Source organism: Microtus oregoni, unplaced genomic scaffold (assembly GCF_018167655.1).
Source record: "Microtus oregoni isolate MIOR12 unplaced genomic scaffold, Mior012 000054F_ref0000373, whole genome shotgun sequence".
In the NCBI taxonomy this organism is placed as follows: domain Eukaryota; kingdom Metazoa; phylum Chordata; class Mammalia; order Rodentia; family Cricetidae; genus Microtus; species Microtus oregoni.
The window spans coordinates 8,448,714-8,474,337 of record NW_024543830.1 but is presented as its reverse complement, the minus strand read 5'-3'; the positions used below and the strand labels follow the sequence as shown (position 1 = coordinate 8,474,337).

General features: G+C 47.7%; 2 protein-coding genes across 2 annotated transcripts in view; both read left to right on the top strand.

Moving 5' to 3' along the window:
- The window catches only part of Ptgfrn (prostaglandin F2 receptor inhibitor), a 73,969-nt gene extending 65,168 nt beyond the window's left edge, over positions 1–8,801 (top strand). The window contains exons 8-9 of the mRNA XM_041637940.1: positions 3,317–3,622; positions 5,517–8,801. Coding sequence (XP_041493874.1) covers positions 3,317–3,622; positions 5,517–5,683 — 473 coding nt within the window. The 3' untranslated portion in view covers positions 5,684–8,801. The remainder of the gene's footprint in view (positions 1–3,316; positions 3,623–5,516) is intronic.
- Cd101 (CD101 molecule) overlaps positions 5,848–25,624 on the top strand; it is a 52,332-nt gene continuing 32,555 nt past the window's right edge. Inside the window, exon 1 of the mRNA XM_041637867.1 lies at positions 5,848–5,893. Coding sequence (XP_041493801.1) covers positions 5,848–5,893 — 46 coding nt within the window. The remainder of the gene's footprint in view (positions 5,894–25,624) is intronic.

Below are 25,624 nucleotides of genomic sequence, written 5' to 3'. Positions count from 1 at the left end.
GCAGGGCTCACCAGTATCTGGAGGTCATCGGCTGGGTAGCCACCACCGTCAGGATGAATGCCGGCTCCTTCAGGACTACTGTTCAAACGTTCAGGTGGCTACCAGCTCGTGATTTGCATAGGCTTCCTAGGAAGGACCCAGTAGGAAGTAGTTTTGTCTCTGCGGGTCAGATAGTCACAGCAGCTCAGCTCTGCCTCAGACACAGGCCAGCAGCAGTGGGGGTGGGGTGGGGGCAATACGAGCAAACAAGCGCAACTGAGGAGCAGGAAATCTATTCATCAGGACAAGGTAGGCTCCATCTGACCTGCAGGCATGGTTTCCTGAGGGTACCAGTGTTTGCTCTCCAGTGTTGATAAGCTTTAGAGGTGGGAGAAAGGAGTGTGTAGAAGGAGAGGGAAAGAAAGAGCCCTCCCATCCCCACCACACACCCATGCACACCCAGAGCTGCTGTGCTTCTTCCTGGGGGTGAAGCCTGAGGAGACTGGGCTCTGAGCAAGTGGGCAGCCACTACTGTGCTGAAGCCGGGGAGTGGGAAGACACAAAGGTACCTGTGGAAGCAGAAATGAAGGCAAAGGTAGAAAAGATTGCCCGGGAAAGGCCAGCCAAACCCCTTTAAAAGTTTGCATAGAGCAAACTGTTTTAGTTTCAGAGCTCGTCTATGGTATATTCAGAAATCCCTCCCCCCTCAAATGTTCCTTCTCAGCTAATTAATAGGTCGCCGGTTGCGCCTTTCATGAAATGCTCGTTTCTCCAGTGTAATTGCAAAAGCTATAGGTAGCTGTTCCAAGCTGTTCCAGAACTTTGCTCTCTTGGTCTATGTGGGTGGAAGATTCTGAATAATTAAACACAAATTGTAATTTCTTTTTTTCTTTTTTTTCCCTTTTTTTCATTCATGCTATGGGCTCTGAAAGGGAAATCTCTGTGGGAAAGTTGCATAAGTGGGCCAAGAGCCAAGGCACTCCTGTACCCTACGGCAGGGCAGCCAGGAGCAGCCAAACGTGGGTGGCGCCATGGTCAGACTCTGAAGCAAAACCGAGGCCAGTGTGACTCATGGGGGGGGGGGGGTTCTCTAGAGTGTGCTGTGAGCCCCAGCAACTGAGCTAATGGTTCTTGGAGCTGAGGGTCTTCAAGGAGCTAGGTTTTCATATCCTTGGTGCTCAGTCATTGTCCAGAGGCTGAGTGGCTGGAGTTAATGGTGGCTTGGAGCCTCTGTGAGGCCTTTCTAGCAAATAAGGTGGCTCTAGAGAGATACAATTCAAGAGTGTCAGCGTCTAGTACCTGCACCAGTGTGTGCAGTGAGAAGAGGTGACTCAGCACGGCAGCTGTCCATTTGAGGGACCCACAGCCTTGACAAGAGTTAGACAGCCCAGGCCCTTCTGGCTAGCGGCATCTACTTGTCTGGCCACATATGGCGATGAGGGCCCTCACTTCAGAAAGCACTGTGGTCCAGGCGTGGTTTTGCAGTATTTGCCCATGCTGTTAGTAGCAATTTTTTTTATTTATTTTTTATATGTATGTCTGTACACAAGTGTGTGTGTGCACGCGCGTGTATATCTGTCTGTCTATGGAGGCCAGAAGAGAGTATCAAATCCCCTTGGAGTTGGAGTGACAAACAGTTGTGAGCCACCTGACCTAGGTGTTGGAAACTGAACCTGGGTCCTCTACAAGAGCAGTAAATGCTCTTAACTGCCGAGTTATCTTTCCAGACCCCTATCCATTGCACTTTACAGATGAAGAATCTAAGTTGCAATGAACTAACATGGCTTGTTCAGGTCATGTGGCCAGTAGGTACTGGGTTCTAGCCCAGGTTAGCTCTCTCCCCCTGCCATCCTATGGTAAACAGTAGGGAATGAAATAATGGGAAGATCTCTAGCCTTGTCTTAGTAGCCACTCTAGGCTTACGCATGGCAGCAGAGTTTCCGTGGGTAGGAAAGCCCACTGTGCCCTGGCACTGAGTGGAAATCGCAACACTCACCCCAATCCTGCCAAGCTGGTCTCAGAGACTTACACGCTGCAAACTGTTTGTGCTGAAGTATACATGGTGGGGGAGGGATGATCTGCCTCCGTAGTGAGCTGAGGAGTCACCATTTGGACATGTTAGGAAACCCCTGCTCTTGGTTCTGCCCATTCTGTCTTACATGGGTCTCGATAACTTTGTCTGCCTTATGATGTGTTTTCCAACATTATTGGTACACTTTCACTGAATGGATGAGTGTTAGTTTTTGTTGTTGTTCAGTGAAAACTGACATAAAAAGTCCCTGGCCGGGGCTGGAGAGATGGCTCAGAGGTAAAGAGCCACTGCTCTTCCAGAGGTCCTGAGTTCAATACCCAGCAACCACATGGTGGCTCACAACCATCTATAATGAGATCTGGTGCCCTCTTCTGGCGTGCGGGCATATATCAAGGCAGAGTGTTGTATACATAATAAATAGATAAATTTAAAAAAAAAAAAAAAAAGTCCCGGGCCAGGGGTGTAGTATAGTTTTCCAGCAGAGTGTTTGCCCAGCACAGCCCTGGGTTCAATACTCAGTGGGTTTTTTGTTTTTTGTTTTGTTTGTTTGTTTGAAAAAGGAATTTTGTCAAGCAGGTTTAAGATGTAATTGTGTGTATGACCCACAGTCCTCACATGTCCTCTGGATAAATTTCTCAGCTCAACAGCTGGTGTTGGTTGGCACTGTCAAGGGGGGGTCTGGGTTAGCATGCGGCCTCAGTTTCCACATTCTCTGTGCCAACCCCCTCTTAGTTCACTGGGGCTGTGAGAGTCTCAGTTGATCCACCAGCTCTACTCTTGGAAACTATTAACTCTGTTCAATTTTCTCAGCCTGATCTTTTTTCCCCTCTTGTTCTGAGCTTAAACATTTCTTCAAGGAGAAGAAGAAGGAGGGGAGAAAATAAAGTGAACAATCCAATTCAAATTGTCTACAGCTTTAAGTTGGGTACATTTTGTTTTAAATGTACAATTTGTTCTTTCAACCCTACGGTCTTTCCAGTCTCCGGTTCTTCTCCTTGAAGAGCCCAGGGACCCTGCACATCATGCCTAGACTCTGTCTGTCCGTGGGGGCAAAGTGACCCTTGCTCTTCTTCCTGTGGTTCCTCATGGTGGTGGTCAGGTTGGACACTTTGTCACAGGCTCACACACTACTTCCTGTGGCTGTGTGGCCTTGCCACAGGGGTGACTGTGACAGTTCGTCATCACAGGCTGCCTGAGGCTTCGTGTAGAACAGACCCAGCCTGGAATAAGGGTCACAGGCATGGGGAGTGTGTCCATCACTTCTGCTCATACTCTGACCTCCGTGCTTTGTTTGGCGACCCACAGACGACATGGCCTTCGACGTATCCTGGTTTGCTATACACTCCTTTGGTTTGGACAAAGCTCCCGTCCTTCTGTCCTCCCTAGACCGGAAGGGAGTCGTGACTGCAGGCCAGAGGGACTGGAAGAGTACTCTCAGCCTGGAGCGAGTGAGCGTGCTGGAATTCTTGCTGCAAGTGCATGGCTCTGAGGACCAGGACTTTGGCAACTACTACTGCTCTGTGACTCCATGGGTGAGGTCTCCAACAGGTTCCTGGCAGAGGGAGGCCGAGATCCACTCCAGGCCTATCTTTATAACTGTGAAGATGGACGGTGAGCTCTGTCGCCGGCTGAATTATCTCCTTCTTGCGTTTTGCTACGGCTCATAGAATCCAGGTTTCCATAGTTTGGTGCAGCTTGTTTTTCATCTAGGGCCTTGCTTGGGCCAAAGCAGTTTTGCTTGTTGCAAGTTTTGCAGTCCGGGCCTGGTGACACCCCTGGGAAAGGATTGTGGGAGCCTTGGCCTTCAGTGGTCTGTGGAAACCTGTTTCACTGTCTCCTAAGGTTGGCATGGCTTCTGCCATGTAGGGGCAGAGAGGCCTCCAGGGGAGGCGTAGATTAAAGACCGCCTACGCTTGCCCACCTGCTGCTTTTTCTTTTGGAGATGTGATCTCATGTGGCTCAAACTCACTGTCTAGCCCAGGACTGGCCTCGAACTCCTGATCTTTCCACTTGAGCCTCCCATCACATATTGTTTTACTTCTAGAAAAAGAAAGGCTCCCCCAGAGCCACTAGTGCAGAGTGGGGACCTCTTGGAACCCCAAGATGGGAGAGTAGCTCTTAGCTTTTCTGACCCATACCAACTCCACCCCAACCGGGCCAACCAAACCAATCAGATCTCTGCCCCTTGAGCACCTCAGAGCTGGACACTTGTCCCTTATTCCCAAGAAACGTGTCTGCCCTGTGAAAGCTTCAGAAAGTTACGCTATTTGGAACAACTCCCCGGAGAGAATTGATTCCAGATGCTCCGAGGGCCAGGAGAAGCCTGGACCAAGAGTGGGTTTCCCTAGCAGCAATCGGTTTGAGGAGAGGGGCCTTCCCACTCCAACTCCTCCAGGTCACTGAGTCTTTCTGTTGAGTGACCTTTCCTGGGAAGTCCACTTCTAGTCACCACTGACGAAAGCAATGACTAAGCAAAGAAACAGTGTCACCCAAGTCCGTTTGGTGATTCCGTGACTTTATTAGTGTTGTAGGAGTATGGGCAGCATACAGGCAGCTGTACCACTGAAGAAGGATCATGTCCCGTCCCTACCACACACACACCAGTAATTACCAACCACTTCTATATTGGAGTAGAGGGCCTCATGAGCTGCTCCTCCACTCTCCTCAAAAGGGGAGCGTTAGTAAACCTGTCTAATAGAAGGTAATAGAAGGTAAGCAGAGCCAGTCTGACTTGAAGATGGAGACAGCCATGCCCTACCGGGAGGACAGGGTACCACGATACTTTCTGGTCCACATCCTGAAAAAAATGGTGACATTAGTCTCCCATGGGGCTGTTATGAAAATTAGATCGTTCCAAACATTAAGGACCTGAGTGGAGGCAGCATCTACACAAAATGCTGGAGCTTGCTGGGAGGGAAGATGGCGCTCCTGGGGTGGGATCTAAACTCCTGTCATCTCTGCCTCATTTGCATCTAAACCCCGCTTGAAGTAACTCCATATGAAAACCCAGATTTACCAAACAAGGAAGGGAGTGATTATTCACTTTGCTCGATAATTTACTATAGTGTTACTTAAAATAGCATCCTTAGTACACTTCAGTTATTCGATGCATAGAATTGATTTATTCAGGTTTTTTTTTTCCTTTAAGGATGCATCTGCTGCTCAATGTGCGGTGCCCTTATACTGACTTTTAAAATCAATCTCCTGCCAAAACCCTAAAAGGAAGTTGACATTCAAAGGCATCAAGTAAAATCTCTTTACTGTGCCCCCCGCCCACATGCCCAGCTCTGAAGAGCTGAGTGGGGGCATGGGCTTATTTCTTCAATATAGCTGGACTACTCCTTTCTGAATCCTGTGCCAGGTGCAGGATCTGGGGAGCTCTGGTCTCTGCAGAGACCCGATGAGTAGGGGTGGGGGACACAGATAGGTTGGGGAGGGGGGAACCAGTACTCCCTAGCACCCTCCCTCTCAGCACTAACCCTTTCTCTTTCTCTCTTGTGTCCAGTGCTGAATGCCTTCAAGTACCCACTGCTGATCGGCGTGGGCCTGTCCACAGTCATCGGACTCCTGTCCTGCCTCATCGGGTACTGCAGTTCCCACTGGTGCTGTAAGAAGGAGGTGCGAGAGACGCGTCGGGAGCGCCGCCGGCTCATGTCCATGGAGATGGATTAAGCAGCGGAGATGGAGGGACAAAGGAACAGTGTAGGAATGGCGGGGGTGAGAAGAGGACCAGTAATACTTTACAACCAAGCGTGTTACACTAAAACCAGTCCTCTCTAATCTCAGGTGGGACTTGGCGCTCTCTCTTTTCTGCATGTCAAGTTCTGAGCGCGGACATGTTTACCAGCACACGACTCTTCTTCCCACGGCACTTTCTGATACGTAACAATCGAGTGTGTGTTTCCCCAGCTGCAGCTTTTCAACGGTTAACCCTGGTCTAATTAGTTTCCTCCTAGCGGCTTCTCAACCCTCTCATTTGTGTGTGTTGATCGCTTTTGATTTGAGGGATTGTGGTGAGGAAGGCTGAAGGTGTTCAGAGTTGGTCATCGCGGGTGAGCGGGTACCTGCCCACCTGAGAGCTAGCATCCAGATGCAAGGGGCTGGCATCTGTAGAGTTGCTACCTGCTGCTCTCCATGCTGGCCCAGAGCTGATAAAGACCTGCACCAAAGGCAAGCTGTGGTTTTGACTACCCTGCCCAGTCCCCATTTTCAAGAGTTTAAACTGTATTAGAACCTAAACTCAGCGTCTGTGACTTCTTGATTCCTATGCCCTTTGTGCTTTCCCCCCTTCTCCACCCACTTCTGTTTTCGGGTTTGTTTCTGTGAGAGTGAGGAAACGGCAGCCCTGGAGTCTAGAATCTGGCTTTCCACCAAGCACCTTATCTTGCCACCTTAGCCTTAAGAATGAGTATGAAGAAAAATCCACTGCCACCTCTGTTCAGGTTAGAAGGTCTGCGAGCAAGAGGACACTGGGGGCAAGGAAAGGAATAGATGCTCTCTCTCCCTCACAGCTCAGGGGCCACTGCGCTCCAGAGACCCCAGGGGAGGGAGGGGAGGAGCTGAGGGCATCGGAGTTACACAGCTGAGCCAGGTGCCCTGTCCCTTCATGAGAGGCACTGTTGCTGGTCACACAGGACCTGCATGGGAGCCACAGTGTGCCACACCCTTCACTTGCCTCGCGAGCTCCTTCACACAAAAGCAGATTGCTGCCTGCAATACTGACTGACTGCAAGGAATCAGAAATTGCTTAGAGCAAGTGTGTGTTTTCTGTGACCTTTTCAGTCCTTGAAGTCCTTTGAAGATCCCTGCAGGGGGTAGTGAAGAGGGGTATATTTTGAGGATGTTTGCCTTCCTATTAGGAATATGAAGGGAACCCAGCAATTTACTGTCATGTGAATGGCCTGTAAAATCAGGTTGAGAGCAGCTGGCTCTGCTTGACTGGGCACAGCGGGAATTAGGACGTCAGGCGGACACACCTTCCAGGTCTCCATCAGGGCCTCAGCCACCCAGTCTCAGCCTAGCACAGCACTGGGCACCCACAAGCCTCCCCTGGGTACCAAGGCTCACTGCCAACTGATGCCCTCGCTTGTCCCTCTGGCTCTGAAGGATTTGACACTGTTGTCTTCCAAAGGGGGGAAAGATTCCTCTGTTTTGAGCAATAAAGTAATATAAATAGATGGCCATTCACGTGCAGCTCTTTGTCACCATGGGCCAGGATGAGCTGAGCCCCCCTCCATGTGGCCCACGGTGGCTTTTGTGTTCACCATCCAGTTTCCTCTGCTTGTTTTGCCCACCTGGGGACTACTCTGCTCCTGAGCTGAGATTCTGAGCCAGTGGGTCCAAGTGGGTCCAGCCCAGGTAGATCCAAGTGTAGAGGTAACAAGAAGAGACAGCAATTGCAGCCCATGCAACAAGAGAGGCCAGAGGAAAAGGGGGGTCTTGACAGATACTGGCGTTTCTATATGTCACTTCCTTAACCGCTAGATCAGAGGTGGGGTACAGGTGACTATACAAACAGGAATTAGGGGAGTAGAGCCAGGTACTTTTTTAGTTACAGCCTTTGAGTCCTGCAGTTACTGAAGAAGACTCAGGGTCATTGTTGTGCGGTCCTCCTTAGGAGAAGGACTTAGCCTTGGGTGAGACAGGCCCTGGGTGCACATAGAGCCTGATGGTGAGACAGATGAGTGTTCAGGCCTGCCTTCCCCTTTCTAACTGGTGTTGAGATTTGAGCCTGAGTGGCTGAGGCCCTGGCCTTCATGCCCAAACCCCCAAACTGCTTAGGGCTGGGAGAAAGGCCAGAAGCCCCAGGACCTTAGTTCCTTTTGGGACTATCGACGTTCTGGGATGTGAGTCTTTGTGGTCAAACACTCTTGATGTACCAAATAGGGTTCCCCCTGAAGTGTTCTTCCTGAGCCCCGCCCACTCCCCTGAAGTACTGGTGTGACAGAAGGGAAGGCTGAGCCAGGCCTTGGCAAATGAAATTGCACTTCTTAAAGAGAAACTTTATAGAAGGTTGGGTTTTTTTCCCCCTCGTTGCAAAAATTTCCCCTCCCGCCCCCGAAAGAGCCTGAGCTCCATTCAGATCGAAGCCTAGAAATTACTTCGAAGTGTTTACTTTATGATGTTTACACACACGATTCACTTTTTTTAAAAAAAAAGAGAGAGAATAAGAAAAATGCAAACTCTGGCTTTTTAACAACTTTTCAGATTTTTCCTGCATGGGATCTGCTGGCACCCTGACTCACCAGCTGGATCAAATCCTCATTGAGAAATGTCCCGATGTGTGTCTCCTCCCCTCCCCCCAGTCACAGGGCTCCCTCCTGCCCAGACCTCTGTCTGTTTCTCTGGGGGCTTTTGCCTCCTGCTTTGCAGACCACCTGCAGCCATGATTTTGTTACGGCACCTGTGAGCCAAAGACTGCACCTTTGGAGCAGGAACACTAAGCAATACTACACGACTCGCTACTTTCGGGGGAATTTTTTTTTTTTTTTTTTTTTTGACAACAGGAAGAAGGGAACTAGGGTTTAGGTGAGTTCTCCTCCGCTGTGTGACCATATTCTCAGTGACACACATGTGTGCAGCTCACTAGGAGAACAAGGTTTGGTTTCTTTTCTAGTGTACTACACGAGAATCTGCAGACTTTTCCGTAGACAAAGAGGTCTTGTGTATTTTCGTCCATATCCAATGTTATACAAACTAATTGTGTTGTTTTATACTGTGGCCACAAATATTATGCAATGCACCATTGGTTTTTGTTTTTTATTTCATTAAAGGACGTTTAATTTAAATTGAAGTTGTGTGTGGAAGTTGATACTGGCTTCTGTGGGCCTCTCCTCTCACCAGTAGGAGGAATTGTGGCCAATTCCAGGTGCAAAGGCAGCATCTTCGGCTCTCTTCAAGTCCTGTAAAAGCACTGTCAGGCTAGGGAGGTGGTTCAGGCAGTAAAGTCCTGGCCTTGCAGGCACGGGGACCGAAACACAATCCTCTGGACACATGGGGGTCCTGGCGTGGGGGCTAGAGAAATGGCTCCATGGTTAAGAGCACTAGTTGCTCTTGCAGAGGATCCCGGTTCAAGTCTCGCACCCACATGGTGGCTTCGGCCATCTGTAACTTCAGTTCTAGAGGAATCTGATGCCCTCTTTGGCTTTCTGTGGGCACCATGTGATGGAAGAAGGTCATTGGTTAAAAAAAATAAAGAAACTGCTTGGCTGGCCCTCATAGGTTAAAACATAGGTGGGAGGAGTAAACAGAACAGAATGCTGGGAGGAAGAGGAAGTGAGCTCAGAGAGATGCCATGCTCCCCTCTCCTGGGCGGACGCGAGAGCTCTGCTCTCTGAGGCACACACGATGAAGCTCCGACCCAGGATGGACGTAGGCTAGAATCTTCCCGGTAAGCGCACCTTGGGGTGCTACACACCTGATTGGAAATGGGCTAGTCCAGGTGCGAGAGTTAGCCTAGAAGAGGCTAGATAGAAATGAGCCAAGCAGTGTTTAAAAGAATACAGTTTCCGTGTAATTATTTCGGGGCATAAGCTAGAGCTAGCCACGTGAGCGGCCGAGTGCTGGGGACACAGCCCCGCCGCTCCTATTACTACAACCATGTATGCATGTGGCGCACATACACATATGCAAGCAAAGCACACATAGACATTAAAGGCTAAGATCTAAAATATGTGTGAAGCAGGATATGGTAGCACACACATCTGGTACTAAGTAAGTGGCAGGGATGGGTAGTTTCCTACCAGTGAGAGACAGTGCCTCAAAAACAAAATGTGGACAAAAGTAGAGCTTGTTCTGCCCTCCACATGTACACAAAAGACATAAACACACAGACAGCGGTGTGTATTCTGACCTCCAATGAAACAGCTGCATTCCAGGGAGAGTCCATTAGAGTTCTCTATAGGAACATAACATATAAAATGAATAAACACACACATAAAAGGGATTTATTAGACTAGCTTACAGGTCGTGCATGTCCAGCTAGCCAGCAATGGCTGTCTACAAGCAGAAGGTCCAGGTAATTGTTCAGTCTATGAAGCTGGGTGTCCCAGCTGATCTTCAGTGTATGCCAGAATCCCAAAGAAGTTGGCTACCCCAGTGATGGGATGGACTTGGCAACAAGAGCAAGCTTCCTTCCTTCCTGACCTTTGTACAGGCTGCCACCAGAAGCTGTGGCCCCAATTAAAGGTGGCTCTTTCCACTTCAAAAATTCCAGATTAGAGTTGGGTCTTCCCATTTCAAATGATTTAATTATAAAAACCGTCCCTCACAGGGGTTTCCAGCTGCTTTGGTTTTAGTCCCAGATGTAGTCAAGTTGGCAACCAAGAATAGCCATCACATCCATGACAAGGTTCCCAGCGAGCAGAAAGGTGTAGGGGTGAGATCCTGTTGCTCGCCCCCCCCCCCCTTGTCCCCTGCTCAATTCCCATGACCTTTAGCAGTCTCTCTTTCAGGAACGAGAAGTTGGAAACCATCCGTCTCTGCAGAGGAGGAAACACTCACATTCTCTGACCAGACAGACTGCAACAGGTGGTTTTTCTGACTCACTTTGGGGTTCCAGCTCTGCAACATAAGAACCACACTGTTCCCCAGCAGATCTGGGCGGGAGCAGGCACCTGCAGCCCTTCCTGCATTGTTCCAGCTCTGCAGGCACCCACAGCCCACCTCCCGGGCTGACATTCCTCTAGGCCTTGCTTTGTACCCTGTGTTTCTGTGTCCCGTTTAGTAACCACCTCACGTGAGTTACTCAGACGGAGCGTATGTCGCTCACATCCTGCGGTTCAATGATCTGCTGTCAAAATGGCCTGTCATTACATTCTCTCCAGTCCAAACCCTGCTACATGCGGAGCCTGGCTTGGGCAACTCTGCTGTTACTGAAATGGTTCCTTCTCAAAGTCAAAAGCAAAACAAACTTTCTCACACACCTGCTGCCACATGCTCAGGCACTGCTGAGGCTGGCCACCTGCCACGGGCCTGCCCCTGGGCCTTTTCTCACAGGTTGCTGCAGAAATCTGTCTAACTTGACCTTCTCCAGGCTCCAGGGATGCAGCTCTGCCGTGGTCTGAGAGGCTGCCTGACAGATATTCTGGTAGTCTGATGGTACCAGGAAGATGGGGGCATTCACGGCTATGGCCAGTACTCAGTCCCACACTGGGATTCTTAGGATGTGCCCTGCATTGGGACAGTCCCCACACTGATGTGGTCTCATCTTCAGGTCACCCTGAGGAGCTCCAGCACAGGTCCTTAAATGGCAGCCACTCTTCTCCCTGTAACTGCAGGGCAGTGCTCATGGGACACTAGAGTGATAACTATGGTGATTTGGTTATGGCAGGGCCACCACACCAGCAGCGGCTGCCACTGAGAAGATGGTACCCACAGATGGCATCGGAGGACACATAGTTGGGATTTGGTAGCTATTTCTTGGGTATGACATCAGAAACATGAGTAGCAAAATCAAAAGTGGACAAATGGAACCATACCAAAATTTTAAATGTCGTGCAAAGGAGAAAATGTTTACACATCATATATGTGATACAGGATTAATAGTTAAACTGTGTAGAAATTCTATTATTGGCTGGGTGGTGGTGGCACATGCCTTTAATCCCAGCACTTGGGAAGCAGAGGCAGGCAGATCTCTGTGAGTTCAAGGCTAGCCTGATCTACAAAGCAGATGGCAGGACAGGCTCCAAAGCTACACAGAGAAACCCTGTCTTGAAAAAAAAAACCACAAAAGGAAAAGAAAAATTTGATTATTAAAGTTAAAAATTGGAAAAGGAGTTGCGTAGAAGACTCTAAAGAACACATCCAAATGAGAAGATACCTGGTATCATTGCCTATCAACACCAGGAGATGCCACGTGGTGTGTGTTAGGATGCCCGCTCTTGTGCAAGAAGGCAGAGGCTGAAGAGATGGTTCAGTGGCTAAGAGCACTTGCTGCTCTTGCAGAGGACCCAGTCTCTTAACACTCACATTGGGTGGCTCACAACTGCCTATAACTTCATCTCCAGAGGACCCAGTACCTTCTTCTGACCTCCAAGAGTACTTGTGTGTGTGTGTGTGTCTGTGCACGCGCGCACAGACACACACACACACACACACACACACAATGTAAGCAAATGAAAAATCTTAAAAAGATACAGAAAAGTTGGAATAAGCTGTGTTGGTGTTGATGTGAAGTACAGCCATTATGCAAAGTGTATGGAGGTTCTTCAAGAGATTAAAAATAGACCTGCCAGATGATTTAGCAATCCCACTTCTGGGAATCTGTCCTAAAGAAAATATGTTCTTCAAGCCATGTCTCCAAGAGACACATATGCTCATTATCTTCACAGTAGCCGAGAGGTAGAAGCAACTTAAATGTCCGTCAGCAGATGAATGAGTAAACAAAACGGAATATTGTTTAGCCTTTAAAAAGAAGATCCTGGGGCTGGGGATATGACTGAGGTAGCAAAGTACCATACAGGCTTGAGTTTCTGACCACGGACACCATGGAGAAGCTGGGCATGGCAGCACGTGCCTGTAATCTCCGCACTGGGAGGGTAGTGTCAAGAGGCTCCCTGGGACTCTCTGGCCAGCCAACCCTGCTGAATCAGCCCAGCTCCACTGTAAATGAGAGACCTTGCCCCAAACAATAAGTCGGAGAGTGATCAAGAAAGAACCCCAATTGCTTCCGGGTGCATGTTTATTCTCACACAGGTGCATGGGACCTCCATCCCCCACCACACACACACACACACATGCACACACGCACACACACAGAGGCACGCATGCGCCAAAATACAAAGGTAGGTAGGTAGATATCCTTGAGCATGCACATGATTGAACCTTAACGATATAACGCCGTGTGAAGTAAGCCAGATACAGGAACTATGTAGAGCATCTAAAGCACTTAGAAGTCAGAGCAACAAAACGGCCGCAGGCGAAGGAGGAGGTGTGTAAAAACACAGAAAGGCACAGTGCTCCCGTGGCACCATGTGTATTTTTAACTTCTTTCACATTAAAGAAAAGGCATTAGTGGCTTTACATACTGTGAGGCAGTAGATTCTAGACAAGTTGGATGTGGTGGCACACCCTTGTAGTCATGAAACTTGGGAGGCTGAGGCAGAAGCGCAGCCAGTAATAAATAGTTCAAGGTCAGCCTGTTCTACTTAGTGAGTTTGAGGCTGGATTGGGCTGTGTATCCCTAGTGTAGTAAGGGGTGATTAGGGCTGTCGAGGTGGTTTAGCAGGTTGAAAACACTTTCTACCAAGCCTGACTACCTGAATTCAGTCCACAGGACCCACAGTGTGAGAGCAAACCTTTGTATGGGTGCAACAAGTTGTGTACCCCGCCAGCATACACACACACAAAAATCTTAAGTTGGCTATGTAGTACAATGAACCCTTGAACAGTGCAGACTGTCAGACACAACAGTTGGGTATTTGTCCCTAAGGGTGGGTATGAAAGCTTCCTGTCCCCACTCCTTCCTCCTATTCTGAGTTGTCTTCTCTAAACTTCATCAAAGTTGATTGTAGATCAGGAAGTTTATAGAGTCGCCCTTCCCTGGGGAATGTTCTCTTAGCAAGAAGAAATGACCTAGGAATCCCTGTGGTGGTGTCTTCCTTTCTTCTTCAGGCAGCTAAGCAGATCTCCAGCTCCCCACCGTCTGTGCTGCCCTGCTTCTGTGCCAAACCCTGCCCTTGGCCTTTGCTCACAGGAATTCAGTCCACATTTGAAAACTTCTTTAGCCTTATAGTAAATGTGTTGATGGGGCCAGGGCAGCAAGCAGGCAGAACAAAGGGCCTGGAGTGAGACGGGGCAGCATCCTCTAGCACAGGCCCAGCATGCAGCAGTGTCACTCAGAGACAGCCGCCATGGTTTCTTCTTATAGAGTGGCTGGGATGCTGAACAGGTAGCTGCGAGGTTTAGCCACAGGCTGCCTGACATCAGCAAGTCTGAGTTGAGGGCAAGACTCCAGGGCTCCAGGGGACACAGTGGCGGTTGGTTTTCTGTTGACCCCTTAGGCTTTCTGGTTTTTGTTTTGGTGTTTGTTGTTTTTTAATCCCTCTGTGAGTCACTCACTATCCTACACTTGACCTTCCATTAGCAACCAGTACACCCTTAATCCCAGCGCTTGTGGATCTAAATTCCAGGCCAGCCTAGTTTGTGGAGTGAGTTCCAGGACAGCCAGGGCTATGCAGATAAACCCTGTCTTGAAAGAAACAAAACACCCCCCCCCCAAAAAAAAACCTCAAAAACAAAAAAAACCCTACCATGACCAGAAACAATTTGGGAAGGAAAGAGCTTATATCAACTCTCAGGGCATGCTCCATTACTGAGAGAAGTCAGGGCAGGAACTGATGCCGAGATCCTGAGGGGGTACTGCTCTCTGGCTGTTTCTTCCTCAGAGCTTGTTCAGGCTGCTTTCCTACCTCAGGACCACCAGTCCAGGAGTGGCCCCCACCCGCAAATGGCTGAGCCCTCCCCCATCAATCACCAGTTAGGAGGATGCACCACAGGCCTATCTAGAGGGACATTTTCCCAACTGAGGCTCCCTCTGCTTGTGTCAAGTTGACATAAAACTAGTCAGCACAGCAGCCTCAGACTCTAACCTTGAGGATTTCCACAGAGCAGCCCAGGGCTTGGAGCCTCCATTCACTTGGCTGTAAAGTGGGACCGGCAATGTCTGCCATTCGTCAATCTATGAAACTGCCATACACCCAGTAAGGAAAAGTCGTGGTTTGTTCTGGGGCCCTAGGTGCGTATGATGTGAGATCATAATGTTCACAGTTACAGTGATTCTGTAGAACTAATATCAAGGTGTGTCAGCTTGAGAGAAGAAATAGAACTTTTTGTCTATCTTACAGGAACTGGGACAGCTTTTCTTTTCCTTGACAACAGAAGTGCGCTCTCTCTCTCTCTCTCTCTCTCTCTCTGCCTCTCTCCCTCCCTCCCTTTTCCTCTCTCTCCCCTCCCTCCTCCTTTTAGAAAAGAAGCAACATCACCCTGTCAATTCTGGCAGAAATGGAGGCAACTAAAATAGAAAGAGGAAAAAAATGTTTTGGCAAGAGCCAGGAATCTGAAGTTGTAGCACATTTACTGGGTCAGATAGGTTTCAGGGCTGCAGAAACTCCGTGTTGTTGGCCGCGTGGCTCATGCTTATTTCTGAGATAATTCTCTCTTCACCGCACATGACAGCTGCACTGATGCTCGAGGTTTTTACTCTCCCCCCACCCCTTTGCTGGGTCATTGAGCTGCTTCCTGCAGCCAAGAGGCAGAGCTTGCATTTGGATTTGGTCTTTGTTCTGTGGCACAATTCTTCTAGCAATGATCCACCCACTACAGACAGGAACCAATAACAGACCAAAGTAATGCCACCAAAGTCCAACTGGTGAACCAGGGAGTTTGCTGAGGTTACTTACTTCATAAGTAAGGGGTTACTAACAGGTTCAGAGATACAGCAGATAAGTACTGAAAACATCCACGCCAGCATGGCTGGCAGCTCACGAAAGCTAGATGCCTGGAGTTCTCTGCACAACTTAACAGGAAGCTTAAAAGAGTGGAGAGTCTCCTGTCCTTAGCATCCTTGTTGCTTATACTGGGCATGGGAAGGCTTGTGGATGTAGTAAGTTTTAGGGACTTCCTGAGACTTGTGAGTTGTTTACTTCTTTAGTCTTAAGCAACCTTCCTCTAGGATGGAATGTTTTTACTAGGTCTATGGGACTCTTTATGTGAAAATGTGTAAGACACATGGCAAAGCATTGAGTTGTCCAATACAGGGCCATCCTAGGCCATTACTGATCCCATCACCCAACACATTAGTGAAGTTACTTAGCTAACACATAGACTGATCAGTAAAAATAAATATTTATCACCGAAGCCACCAAGTTGTGTAGATGTTTATTACATAGTAGTAACTGCTAATACAGTATATTTGCCTAAAATATCAATACCATAATGTGGCCTATGACAGCTCTAGCCAAAACGGCAAGCAGATTTCTGCCATTACCAGCTTGGAGAGTGAGTTTGAGATCTCAGCCCTAGGCAGCCTTCCAGTTAATGCTCTCCTACACACAGCCAGCATGCCCCTGCCTCTGTGTTTAGGATTTTACTTCTTCCTGGGATCTCCTTCCTATCCCCTCTTGCCCACTGGAATCATACTGGATCTGCAAGGACCTACTTCAGAGCATGTCTTTTGCAAACGATCTTGGTGGCCAGCCCTGCCTCTCCAGCCATTCACTCCTAGGGTTTTTCTTGCCGGGCCATGCGCTGGACACTCCAAGCCTGCTTCCTCCTGTGGTTTCTGTTGTTTATCTTCAGATGTTTACTGAACTGGACTCCAGGTTCCTGAGGGGTGGAGCTTTCTTGTCCTTCCTTTACCCTCCAGGTCTTACACAGAACTTTGAAGAGGGAAGTCCAGAATCTTTCACAAAGGCCTGTGCAGGTTAACTGGTTTCAGGGAGCGAGTCTTTAAGAACCCACAGCTAGTGAATTTAACCAGAGGGCAGGATGATTTAGTGAGCAGGTGTATGGATAGATTAATAAAGAGTGGATGGATGGATTAAATATCAATATCCCGGCTCTGTAGATGCACCCTGATCTATGGTCATTGCACTAAGAAAATGAATTTTACCTTAAAATGCCTTTGTCCCGAAGACTCCTTTAACCACTCACTCACTCTTTCTGGACTAGACATGCCCTACCTCCTGCAACTGTAGCCATCTCCCAAGGGACCTCCCCTACTTTCTCCAGTGTGACAATCTATCATGTTCTCTCCTGCTCCCCTCTGTCAGGCTTCACCATCTAGAGAAGAGAGGCTGTTCTTTAACATGAGGCTTTCCAGCACTTGGTATCTTGTCATGTAGAGGGGATCTCTACGTTTTTGATGTTTCATCTCTCTGTCCGTCTTTATTTTAAATGCCCCAATTCAGGAACTCGTTTTTGGTGAAACAAGCAAGTACAAAAATCTATGACTGACCTTTTGTTTATAGGCCTCTCTACCTCCCTCACCATCCAACCAGTTAATAATATGAAATTTTGTTTTCAAAGAAAAACCATGCTATCTTCATGTTAAAAACCCTCCTGATGGTTCCTCTGGTCTTCAAGATTAGAGTCTGGCTAGCTTTCACAAACCACTAAGATCTGTCCCAGGCAACCTATAGATGCCCTCCCCACACCAGCCCCAAGGAAGGGACAGTCAGCATTGTCCTGCTGTGCTAGAGTGTTTCCCAATTGTGCCCCAGCTGTTTTTCCTCTAGTCCTCTCTTTAGCCCAGTTCCATCTATCCTGACCTTCCCTTCTGCCCACCAACTTCCTTCTCTGCCTTTACATGTCCCACTGTTTGTGGCCACATCTATTTGTGTTCGTCTGATTAGGAATGCATTTCCTGGGGCTGGAGAAATGGCTCAGCGGTTAAGAGCATTGCCTGCTCTTCCAAAGGTTCTGAGTTCAATTTCAGCAACCGCATGGTGGCTCACAACCATCTGTAATTAGGTCTGGTGCCCTCTTCTGGCCTGCAGGAATACACACAGACAGAATATTGTATACATAATAAATTATATATATATATATACATATACATATATATATATATATATATATATATATATATATATATATAAAGAATGCATTTCCTGGCCGGGCATGGTGGTGCACACCTTTATCCCTAGCACTTGGGAGGCAGAGGCAGGTGGATCTTTCTGTGTGTTTGAGGCCAGCCTGATCTACAAATCAAGGAGTTCCAGGACAGCCCAGGACAGTCAGGGATTATTACACAGGGAAAACAACTTCAAAAAAAAAAAAAGCATTTCCTGAGGGTAGAGGGACGGTTGTGAATATCTTTGTATGTGCAAGTTCTACCTCAACACCAGAGTATGGGGGTGGGGGGAGACTGGATGAATGAATGAATGAATGAATGGTTGGATGGGTGGATGGATGAATGGATAATGAGTGAGCAGACAGTGGGTGGATGGCAGATAGATGGAAGGATGATTGGCAGATGGGTGGGTAGGTGGGTGGGTGGATGGATGGATGGATGGAGAGAGGGAGGAGATCTGGATAGGTGGATAGATGGTGGATGGACAGATGACGTTTGGATAGGTAGACAGGTGGATGGTGGTGGTGGACAGAACAGTGAAGAATCTATCTGGTACTATGCCCTAACAAACAAACTTGCTACTGATCTGCCTAAGTCTGTGCTTTACCAGGTCCTAGAGACTGAGGCTAATAACTTCTCTCCTTGGTCTCCAGACCCACCCTGGGAAGATAGAAATTCACTTAGAGTCTTCTGATGGTGCTAACAGGAGCTAATATCCATTGAACACTTTCTGTGGGCTGAATATTGTTCTAAATACTTTAAACCAGTGAGCTTTTTGGCTCTCTTGTGGGGGGGTGTGTTATGAGCAGCCCCATTTTAGAGATGAGAGTTAGAAAAGGTTAGCTTTTTGAAGGTCACACAGCTGCTACCAGTAGAGTCTGCCCCCAACCCCAGGCAGCCTAACTCTGAAGCTTCCATCTTCACCACTCTGTGACCCCGAGTTCGTATTTGCCAGGGGTCCCCTCATGCTTCCTCCCTCAAGAGGAGAGCACGATATTTCTCAGTGCTTTTTATTAATCCAGTTTTCTGGAATTCCTTCATATTTAGCCAGGAAGAATCCCAGCTTCTGTCTGTCTGCATGTGTTTGCTTCACCATGAAGCTAACTAGTTACCTCCCACCCAGATCCGAGTGACTGTGAACGTAGCCACCTTTGCTTTCTGCAAGCCGTCTCCGTCTCTCCGTGGGCTGAAAACCACACCATAGCTTCCTCTTTACCTTTGCCGTGACAGCACAGAATTTTGTCACTCAGCTTCTGAGCAACCTCAGTGCAGCTGCCCCGAGAGGCAGTGCCCGTCCAGATGGCATACATCCTGTGTGCGGTATCTCTCTTTCTCTCTCTGGGTAAGTTTTACAACTTTGATGTTTCTGCCATCACAGGGCCTTGTCATCCAGAGGCTGCTGGGTGAAAACAGGACAGTTTGGTCTTCACAGCAACAACTATGTTATAAACTGACTTTGTGGTCATCGTTTACTTATTGGTGACAGTGTTAGGCTTCCTTAGATGTCCTTGGGTCTGGGGCAGTGGAGGACTTTGTTGTATCCTGGGCACCTCATATCTTTTATTTCTCTTTTTTTTAAAGTTTGTCTGTCTTTGAGCTTCGCATGTCCCTGACTTTATGTCACCTTCCTGGGCTGACCATCCTATGGGGGAGGGAGGGCTTTTGCTGCCACATGAAGAGGCCCTGAGGTTTGCCTGATGTTAGGGCGTAACTAGATGAGTGCGCTTGTGAACGTGGCTGGGTAGAGAAAAGGTGAGGAGAGCTCTCCAAAGTTTAGGCCAAGCTAAAAAGAGGTTCTGGGCTGAGAGAGAGAGAGAAAGAGACAGAGAGAGAGAGAGAGAGAGAAGGATTAAGAAGATTGATTGGCTCTGCTAAAGGCCATATGGGGCCTTTATACATGTTTGAACAGTTTGGAGGTAAAGGAAGGAAGCAGGTGAACTGAGCAGGGAATAAAATATTCTCTTACCAAGTAGGGCAGGTACCAGGGATACTGTGTACCATATACAGCGACCATCACAGGATAACCTATAATGCATATTATAAAATGCATAGGACCAGAGGGTAAACTAGCCATATTTAAATAGTTATCAAAATATTTTCAATAGCCCGTGTTGTAGCATCTGTAATAACTGCACTTGAGAGCCAAGTAAAAGGCCAGCCTGTGTTATATAGTGAGCCCTATCTAAATTACATTTTAAAAAATTATATATTTATTTCCTTTCTTTTTTATGTGTTATACAAGATCTGGAGGAATATTTATTTATTTATTTATTTATTTTTGGTTTTTCGAGACAGGGTTTCTCTGTGGTTTTGGAGCCTGTCCTGGAACTAGCTCTTGTAGACCAGGCTGGTTTCGAACTCACAGAGATCCGCCTGCCTCTGCCTCCCAAGTGCTGGGATTAAAGGCGTGCACCACCACCGCCCGGCTTGGAGGAATATTTATTAACCACCAACTTCAAGGAAGTAGTGGGTATGGAGAGAATATTTTAATATGACCACAAAATTATCATATAATATACAAATATCTGATTTCTTGTCTATGCCCATCACTGAAGGACACAAGACATTTTCATTGGAGATTAATGAAAACTAAAGATGTCAGGTCTTTTCTTCACCCTGGCTTAAGAACCCTTTCATCCTATCTGTGGGTTCAAGTTTAGAACCTTTGCTTCCCAGAGACTGAGGAGAGTTTGTGCAGATCCGGACAGCTGGGATAAGGGAGGAACTGGGCTAGGCTGTAGCCAGTGTGGCCAAGGCTGTGGCTTTTTTAAAGAATGAGGGAGTACAGCATTCAGTATCATGGGTTGACCAGCAAGCCCTGGTGGGGTTGAACCAGGCTCGCATCTCAAAGAGCATATGGGTGAAGATCAGACCTGGGGCCCGATGAGGAGACAGGAAGCCTGCAGAGGAGTGTTCTAGGACCCTTTGCCAGGTGACTGGCACATGCCAGCACCCTGGCAGGGCAGGCATTGCTGAGGCCTTGGTGGGGTCCCACACGGACTGCTGTGTCCGGGACCCTGTTCTGTCATCCAATGGAGGATGCATGCTTTGTGTTTGGTGACAGTATTTGCCCTGTGTGGGGGTTTACACTGAACAGGGATGCAGAAAGTTACTCAGCCTCATTCTGGTTTCTGATACTTGTTTTTAGTCTTTAGTTATCCATTTGTTTTTGATAAGTAGGCTGGAAGGTTGGGAGGAAGGACCATAATGGCTCAGATGAAAAAAGGAGAAGCTGGGTGCTTTTCCCTACCCACTGCCACAGTTGCCTGACCCCGGTTCCCTACCCACTGCCACGGTTGCCTGACCCTGGTTCCCTACCCGCTGCCACGGTTGCCTGATCCCGGTTCTGCATTTGTCCCTTCTAGACTTTGACTCATATCAAGTTCTAACTGTGCATGGAATCACAGTTTTTACATGAGACATGCATAAATCAGGAAATAACTTGAAAGCCTGATATGTGTCATTATAATTATAGAGAAGAAATGCAGGAGATTAGTGATGATAAAGCCATCAATCACATTGTTTGGCGAATCTAGTCTTTGTCCCAGCTCTGTGGCGTTGTTTTAGAATGTGGGGACTAAGTCTCCAGGACCCAGCATCCATTCACCAGGGACTTTCAAACTGAGCCGCACTCAACACCTCAACTTATTATTTTAAAAAATTAATTATTATTTGCGTGTTGCATGTGAACATGCATGGGGTCAGGAGGTAGCTCTGTGGACTCCGTTCTCTTCCACCTTTTCATGGGTTCTGGTGATTGAACATAGATCGTCAGGCTTGCTTCCTAAGTACCTTTAACTGATGAGCCATCTTACCAGACCCTTTTAAATTATTTATTTATTTCATATTAAACAGAAAGACCAAGCCATAAATTAGAATGCGACTCTTGAAGGCTCACGCGGTGGGTAAATGCTCCCCTGGGCTTAGCTGTTGGACCCGCCTGCTCCCTGAAGCACTTCTGACCCTGCCCAGCTGCCGTACAATTAAGGGAACCATTAACACGAGGGGATTCTTTTGTGTTACTGAGATTGTGTTCATGGAGAAACGAAGAACTTTCCACTTTAGTCAGTATGGATGATGTCCCAGCTCCCACATCCCCCCCCCCCCCCCCCCCCGCAGCACGGTACGTATTTAATGTACAAGGAAAGAGCAGTTGTTTGATGTGTTGGCTGGATCTTAGGTAGGTTTTGAATACGGTGGAATTACTTCACACTCCTTTGTTTTTGAGACAGAGTCTCACTGTGCAGCCCAGGACATGGCTGTGTTGTGGCCTGAATGTTGGTGTCCTCTCAGGATTCACCTGTTTGAACTTTGACCACAGAGATGCAGTATTAGGAGATAGGGCCTTTGGAAGGTGGGTGGCTGAATGGCTTCGTGCCCTTAAAAGAGATTGGAGAGACCCAGCTAGTCCCTCCCTTGTGTGAGGGCACAACTAGAAGGTACATCCGCAAAAATCAGGCTCCCACTGGCTTCAAATCGACCAGTACCTTAGTCTTGGAATGCCTAGTCTCTGGGGGCTGTTTCTGGCTCTTCTCCGTTCAGGTTTTTGATATTGCTACGAACAGACTAAAACATAGACCTTTTCAGAGAAGGAGAAAGTGTTGAGGTTTCACAGGTTAGTTATTCATCCATTGATTTTTGCAGTTCTGGGGGTAAATCCAGGGCCTTGTGCATACTAAGCAAGCACTCAACCACTGAGCCACATCCCCACCAAGTATACTTGAGATGAAAATAGCAGAATTCGAGAGGCAAGTTCGCAGGGATTGCACACTGAAGCGCCTAACCGTCATGTCGCTGTGTGCTGTGTCAGGGCCTCTCTATTCTTCCTAGGGAATGATGGCACTGCAGGGGACCACCACTGCTCTTTTAGTAGATAGATGACTAAGTGTTTTTGCACAGTGACTTTCAGCCTTGTGGTCCAGCCTCCTCTTCTTCTTGCCCTCTCTGGCTCCATCTCTCTCGTCCCCTTCACTGAAGCCTCTACAAAGGTGCCCTTATCCATCCCACCGCTTACTGCTTGTCACTCCCTTACCCTTTCCAGCTGCCATCCTCATCCTGTCCCCTACAAGGTCATGAAGTAGTTTATACGGCCTGCCATGACTTCTTAGCCTCAAAATGTCCACTGCTTCTGCTCTCCTGGGATTTCTTACGGAGACCTGCAGAGCGGTGGAGCCATTTGTCTCAAAGGACGCTTCCAGTCCCTGTGCCCCAGCAGTCCTCAGCAGCTGGCCAAGCCCTTTCCTCTTGGAACACTCTACATCCTGTGGTTCTCAAGTCACTGTGTAATGGCTGCCTTCCCTCCTTCCTGACTTCCCACTCCCCTTCTGTAGTTTTCATCCCCCCTCATTTTCTTTTTTTAAATATTTATTTATTATGTATACAATATTCTGTCTGTCTGCAGGCCAGAAGAGGGCACCAGACCTCATTACAGATGGTTGTGAGACACCATGTGGTTGCCGGGAATTGAACTCAGGACCTTTGGAAGAGCAGGCAATGCTCTTAACCACTGAGCCACCTCTCCAGCCACCCCCTCATTTTCTAAACAGAGATTCTTCTTGGCCATCTTCTTCAGACTCCCTAAAACTTCTGAATACTTCTAGTGGGCCTGGTCTACATCTACAGCTCAGATTCAGGGACTTGCCAAGGCAGTAAGAAACAGTGGGCATAGCCGTGGACCAGCTGGGCACTCGCAGGTTCAAGTCTGGCTGAATCACTGTGAATTTTGACATTACTAAACACAGAAATAGTGGAATGTTTTCGAAGTCCACAAGTCTTTAAAAGTAAAATACGCATACTTAATTATTTTCCCAAATTTTTTTGGTATCTTTCCTTTTTATCCCAGAGCATTCAAATTCCCTGCCTCTAAAGTTAAGTGCATTATCTTCTTGCCCACCGTGAATACACAGTAGTAATTCTCACTGATACCCCCTTCTTCTTTTCTGCTGAGTACCATTGTTCTCCTAGCCGATTTTATCAAACATGGGTATCTGGTTTCCTCCCACCTCCTGTCCCTATGTTCATCCCTACTACACCAAAGCGTCCAAAGCCCTGACCTCTCCAGCTGTCATCTCCACGATAGCTCTTAAGTTCCGTCCCTTTTCAAACCCTGCGCTTGCATCGCCTCTGTCCTGAGCTAGAAGTTTGGATGTCTATTTCCAACTTCCACCATTCTCCACACAACTCTCGGGCTGCGTTTCCTAAGATCTTTCTGGCTCTTGCAGTGGCTTCCCCATTGCCTGATTAACTTCAGCCTGCTAACCATGACAGTCAGGCTCCTCACGCTCCTAGCCAGTCTCATGCCTGCACCCCAGTCTTCTTGTCCTTCTTTCCCCGAAGCTGACCACTTCCTTTTTCTGAACAGCTCTTTTCGGTTTTACTCACGTCATCTTGGCATAGTCTCACTCATCTGAAAGGCTCTGTCCCCACTTGGCCTGTAGTCTTCCCACTCTTCCAAAGTCCAATCCCGATGCCATTTGTGCTAGTTGGATTTGTCACCTTGGCACAAACCAAGACATACGTGGGAGGAGGGAATCACAATTGGAAAAACGTCATCACCAGATTGCCCTGTAGGCATATCCATGGAGACCTTTTCTTGATTGCTAATGGATGCAAGAGGCCCAACCCACTGCGGGCAGTACCATCCTCAGGCAGCTGGACCTGGGCTTTGTAAGAAGGTAATGGAACATAAGCCTGGGGCAAAGCCCAAAAGCTGAGTTTCTCTAGTCCTTTTTCAGTTCCTCCCTTGAGTTCCCACCCTGGCTTTCCTCTATGATGGCCTGTGGGTTATAAGTTGAATTAAGCCCTCTCATCTCCCCCCAAGTTGACTTTGGTCATGCTGTTTGCCACAGAAACAGAAGGAAAATAGAATAGCATCTTTCCTGCAAGCCTCACTTACCCCCGCCACACACACACACACACACACACACACACACACACACACACACACACACCAGTCATAAAATCTCTGCTCTCTTTAAATTCCTCCAGGGGCTTGCATTTGTATATTTGTCATGGAGGTGACTGCCATTCTAACTGGCTTGCTTATTAAGACTCAAGGTCAGAGATGGCTCCAAACTCTTCTTTGTAGGTTACAAAGAAGTACAAAGTACTCTCAAATAGCAGAAAGCCTCTAAGTGGCTGAATAGACATTTATTGAATTGGCAAATAAAGCAGGGGACATGGAGTACTCATTTTCACAATCGAGACTTCTAATGTGCATGTATTTCACCAAGAAGTGACAAAAGTGTGAAGCAGTGTGGCCCAGCTGCCCACAATAAAAATGATCATATAACATGCCCTGACAGAAAGAGAGTAATGGCACCTCAAAACTATACTTTAACAAATGTTCCTTTAGCTGGGAGGTGATGGGGCACATGTTTAATCCTAGCATTAGGGAGGCAGAGGCAGGCAGATCTCTGAGCTGGAGGCTAGCCTGGTCTACAGAGTGAATTCTAGGACAGCCAGGGCTACACAGAGAAACCCTGTCTTGAAAAACAAACAAAAAAGTTTATATACACACACGCACACACACACACACATCCATCCATGTGTGTATATGTATGTGTGCATGTACATGTGGAGTTAATGTCAGGTGCCATTCTCAACCTCCTTTCACCTTTCTTTTTTTCAGTTTTTTGGAAATTAAAATACATCATTCCCCCCTTTCTTTCTTCCTTCCGACCCCTCCTTTATCTCCCTACCTCTTCTCAAATTCACGGCATCTTTTTCTTTGTCATTGTTACATGTACGTATATATGTGTACATACATATAGATATGCATAAGTATATAAATACCACCTGCTCGGTCCATTTAGTCTTACTTATATGTGTATGATTTCATGGCTGACCACTTGGTGTTGGAGAAACAATTATGGGGCTCCTTCCTGGGGATAACTATTTCTCCTGCTCTCAACAATCCTTAATTGCCTATAGTTCTTTTTCCACAGGTGGGGGCCGAGTGAGATTTCCTTCTTCCATGTGAGCTTGTCTATTGGTGTTGTGCTTCTCAGGTCTTGTTTAGGCACTCAGGTTGTTGAGGG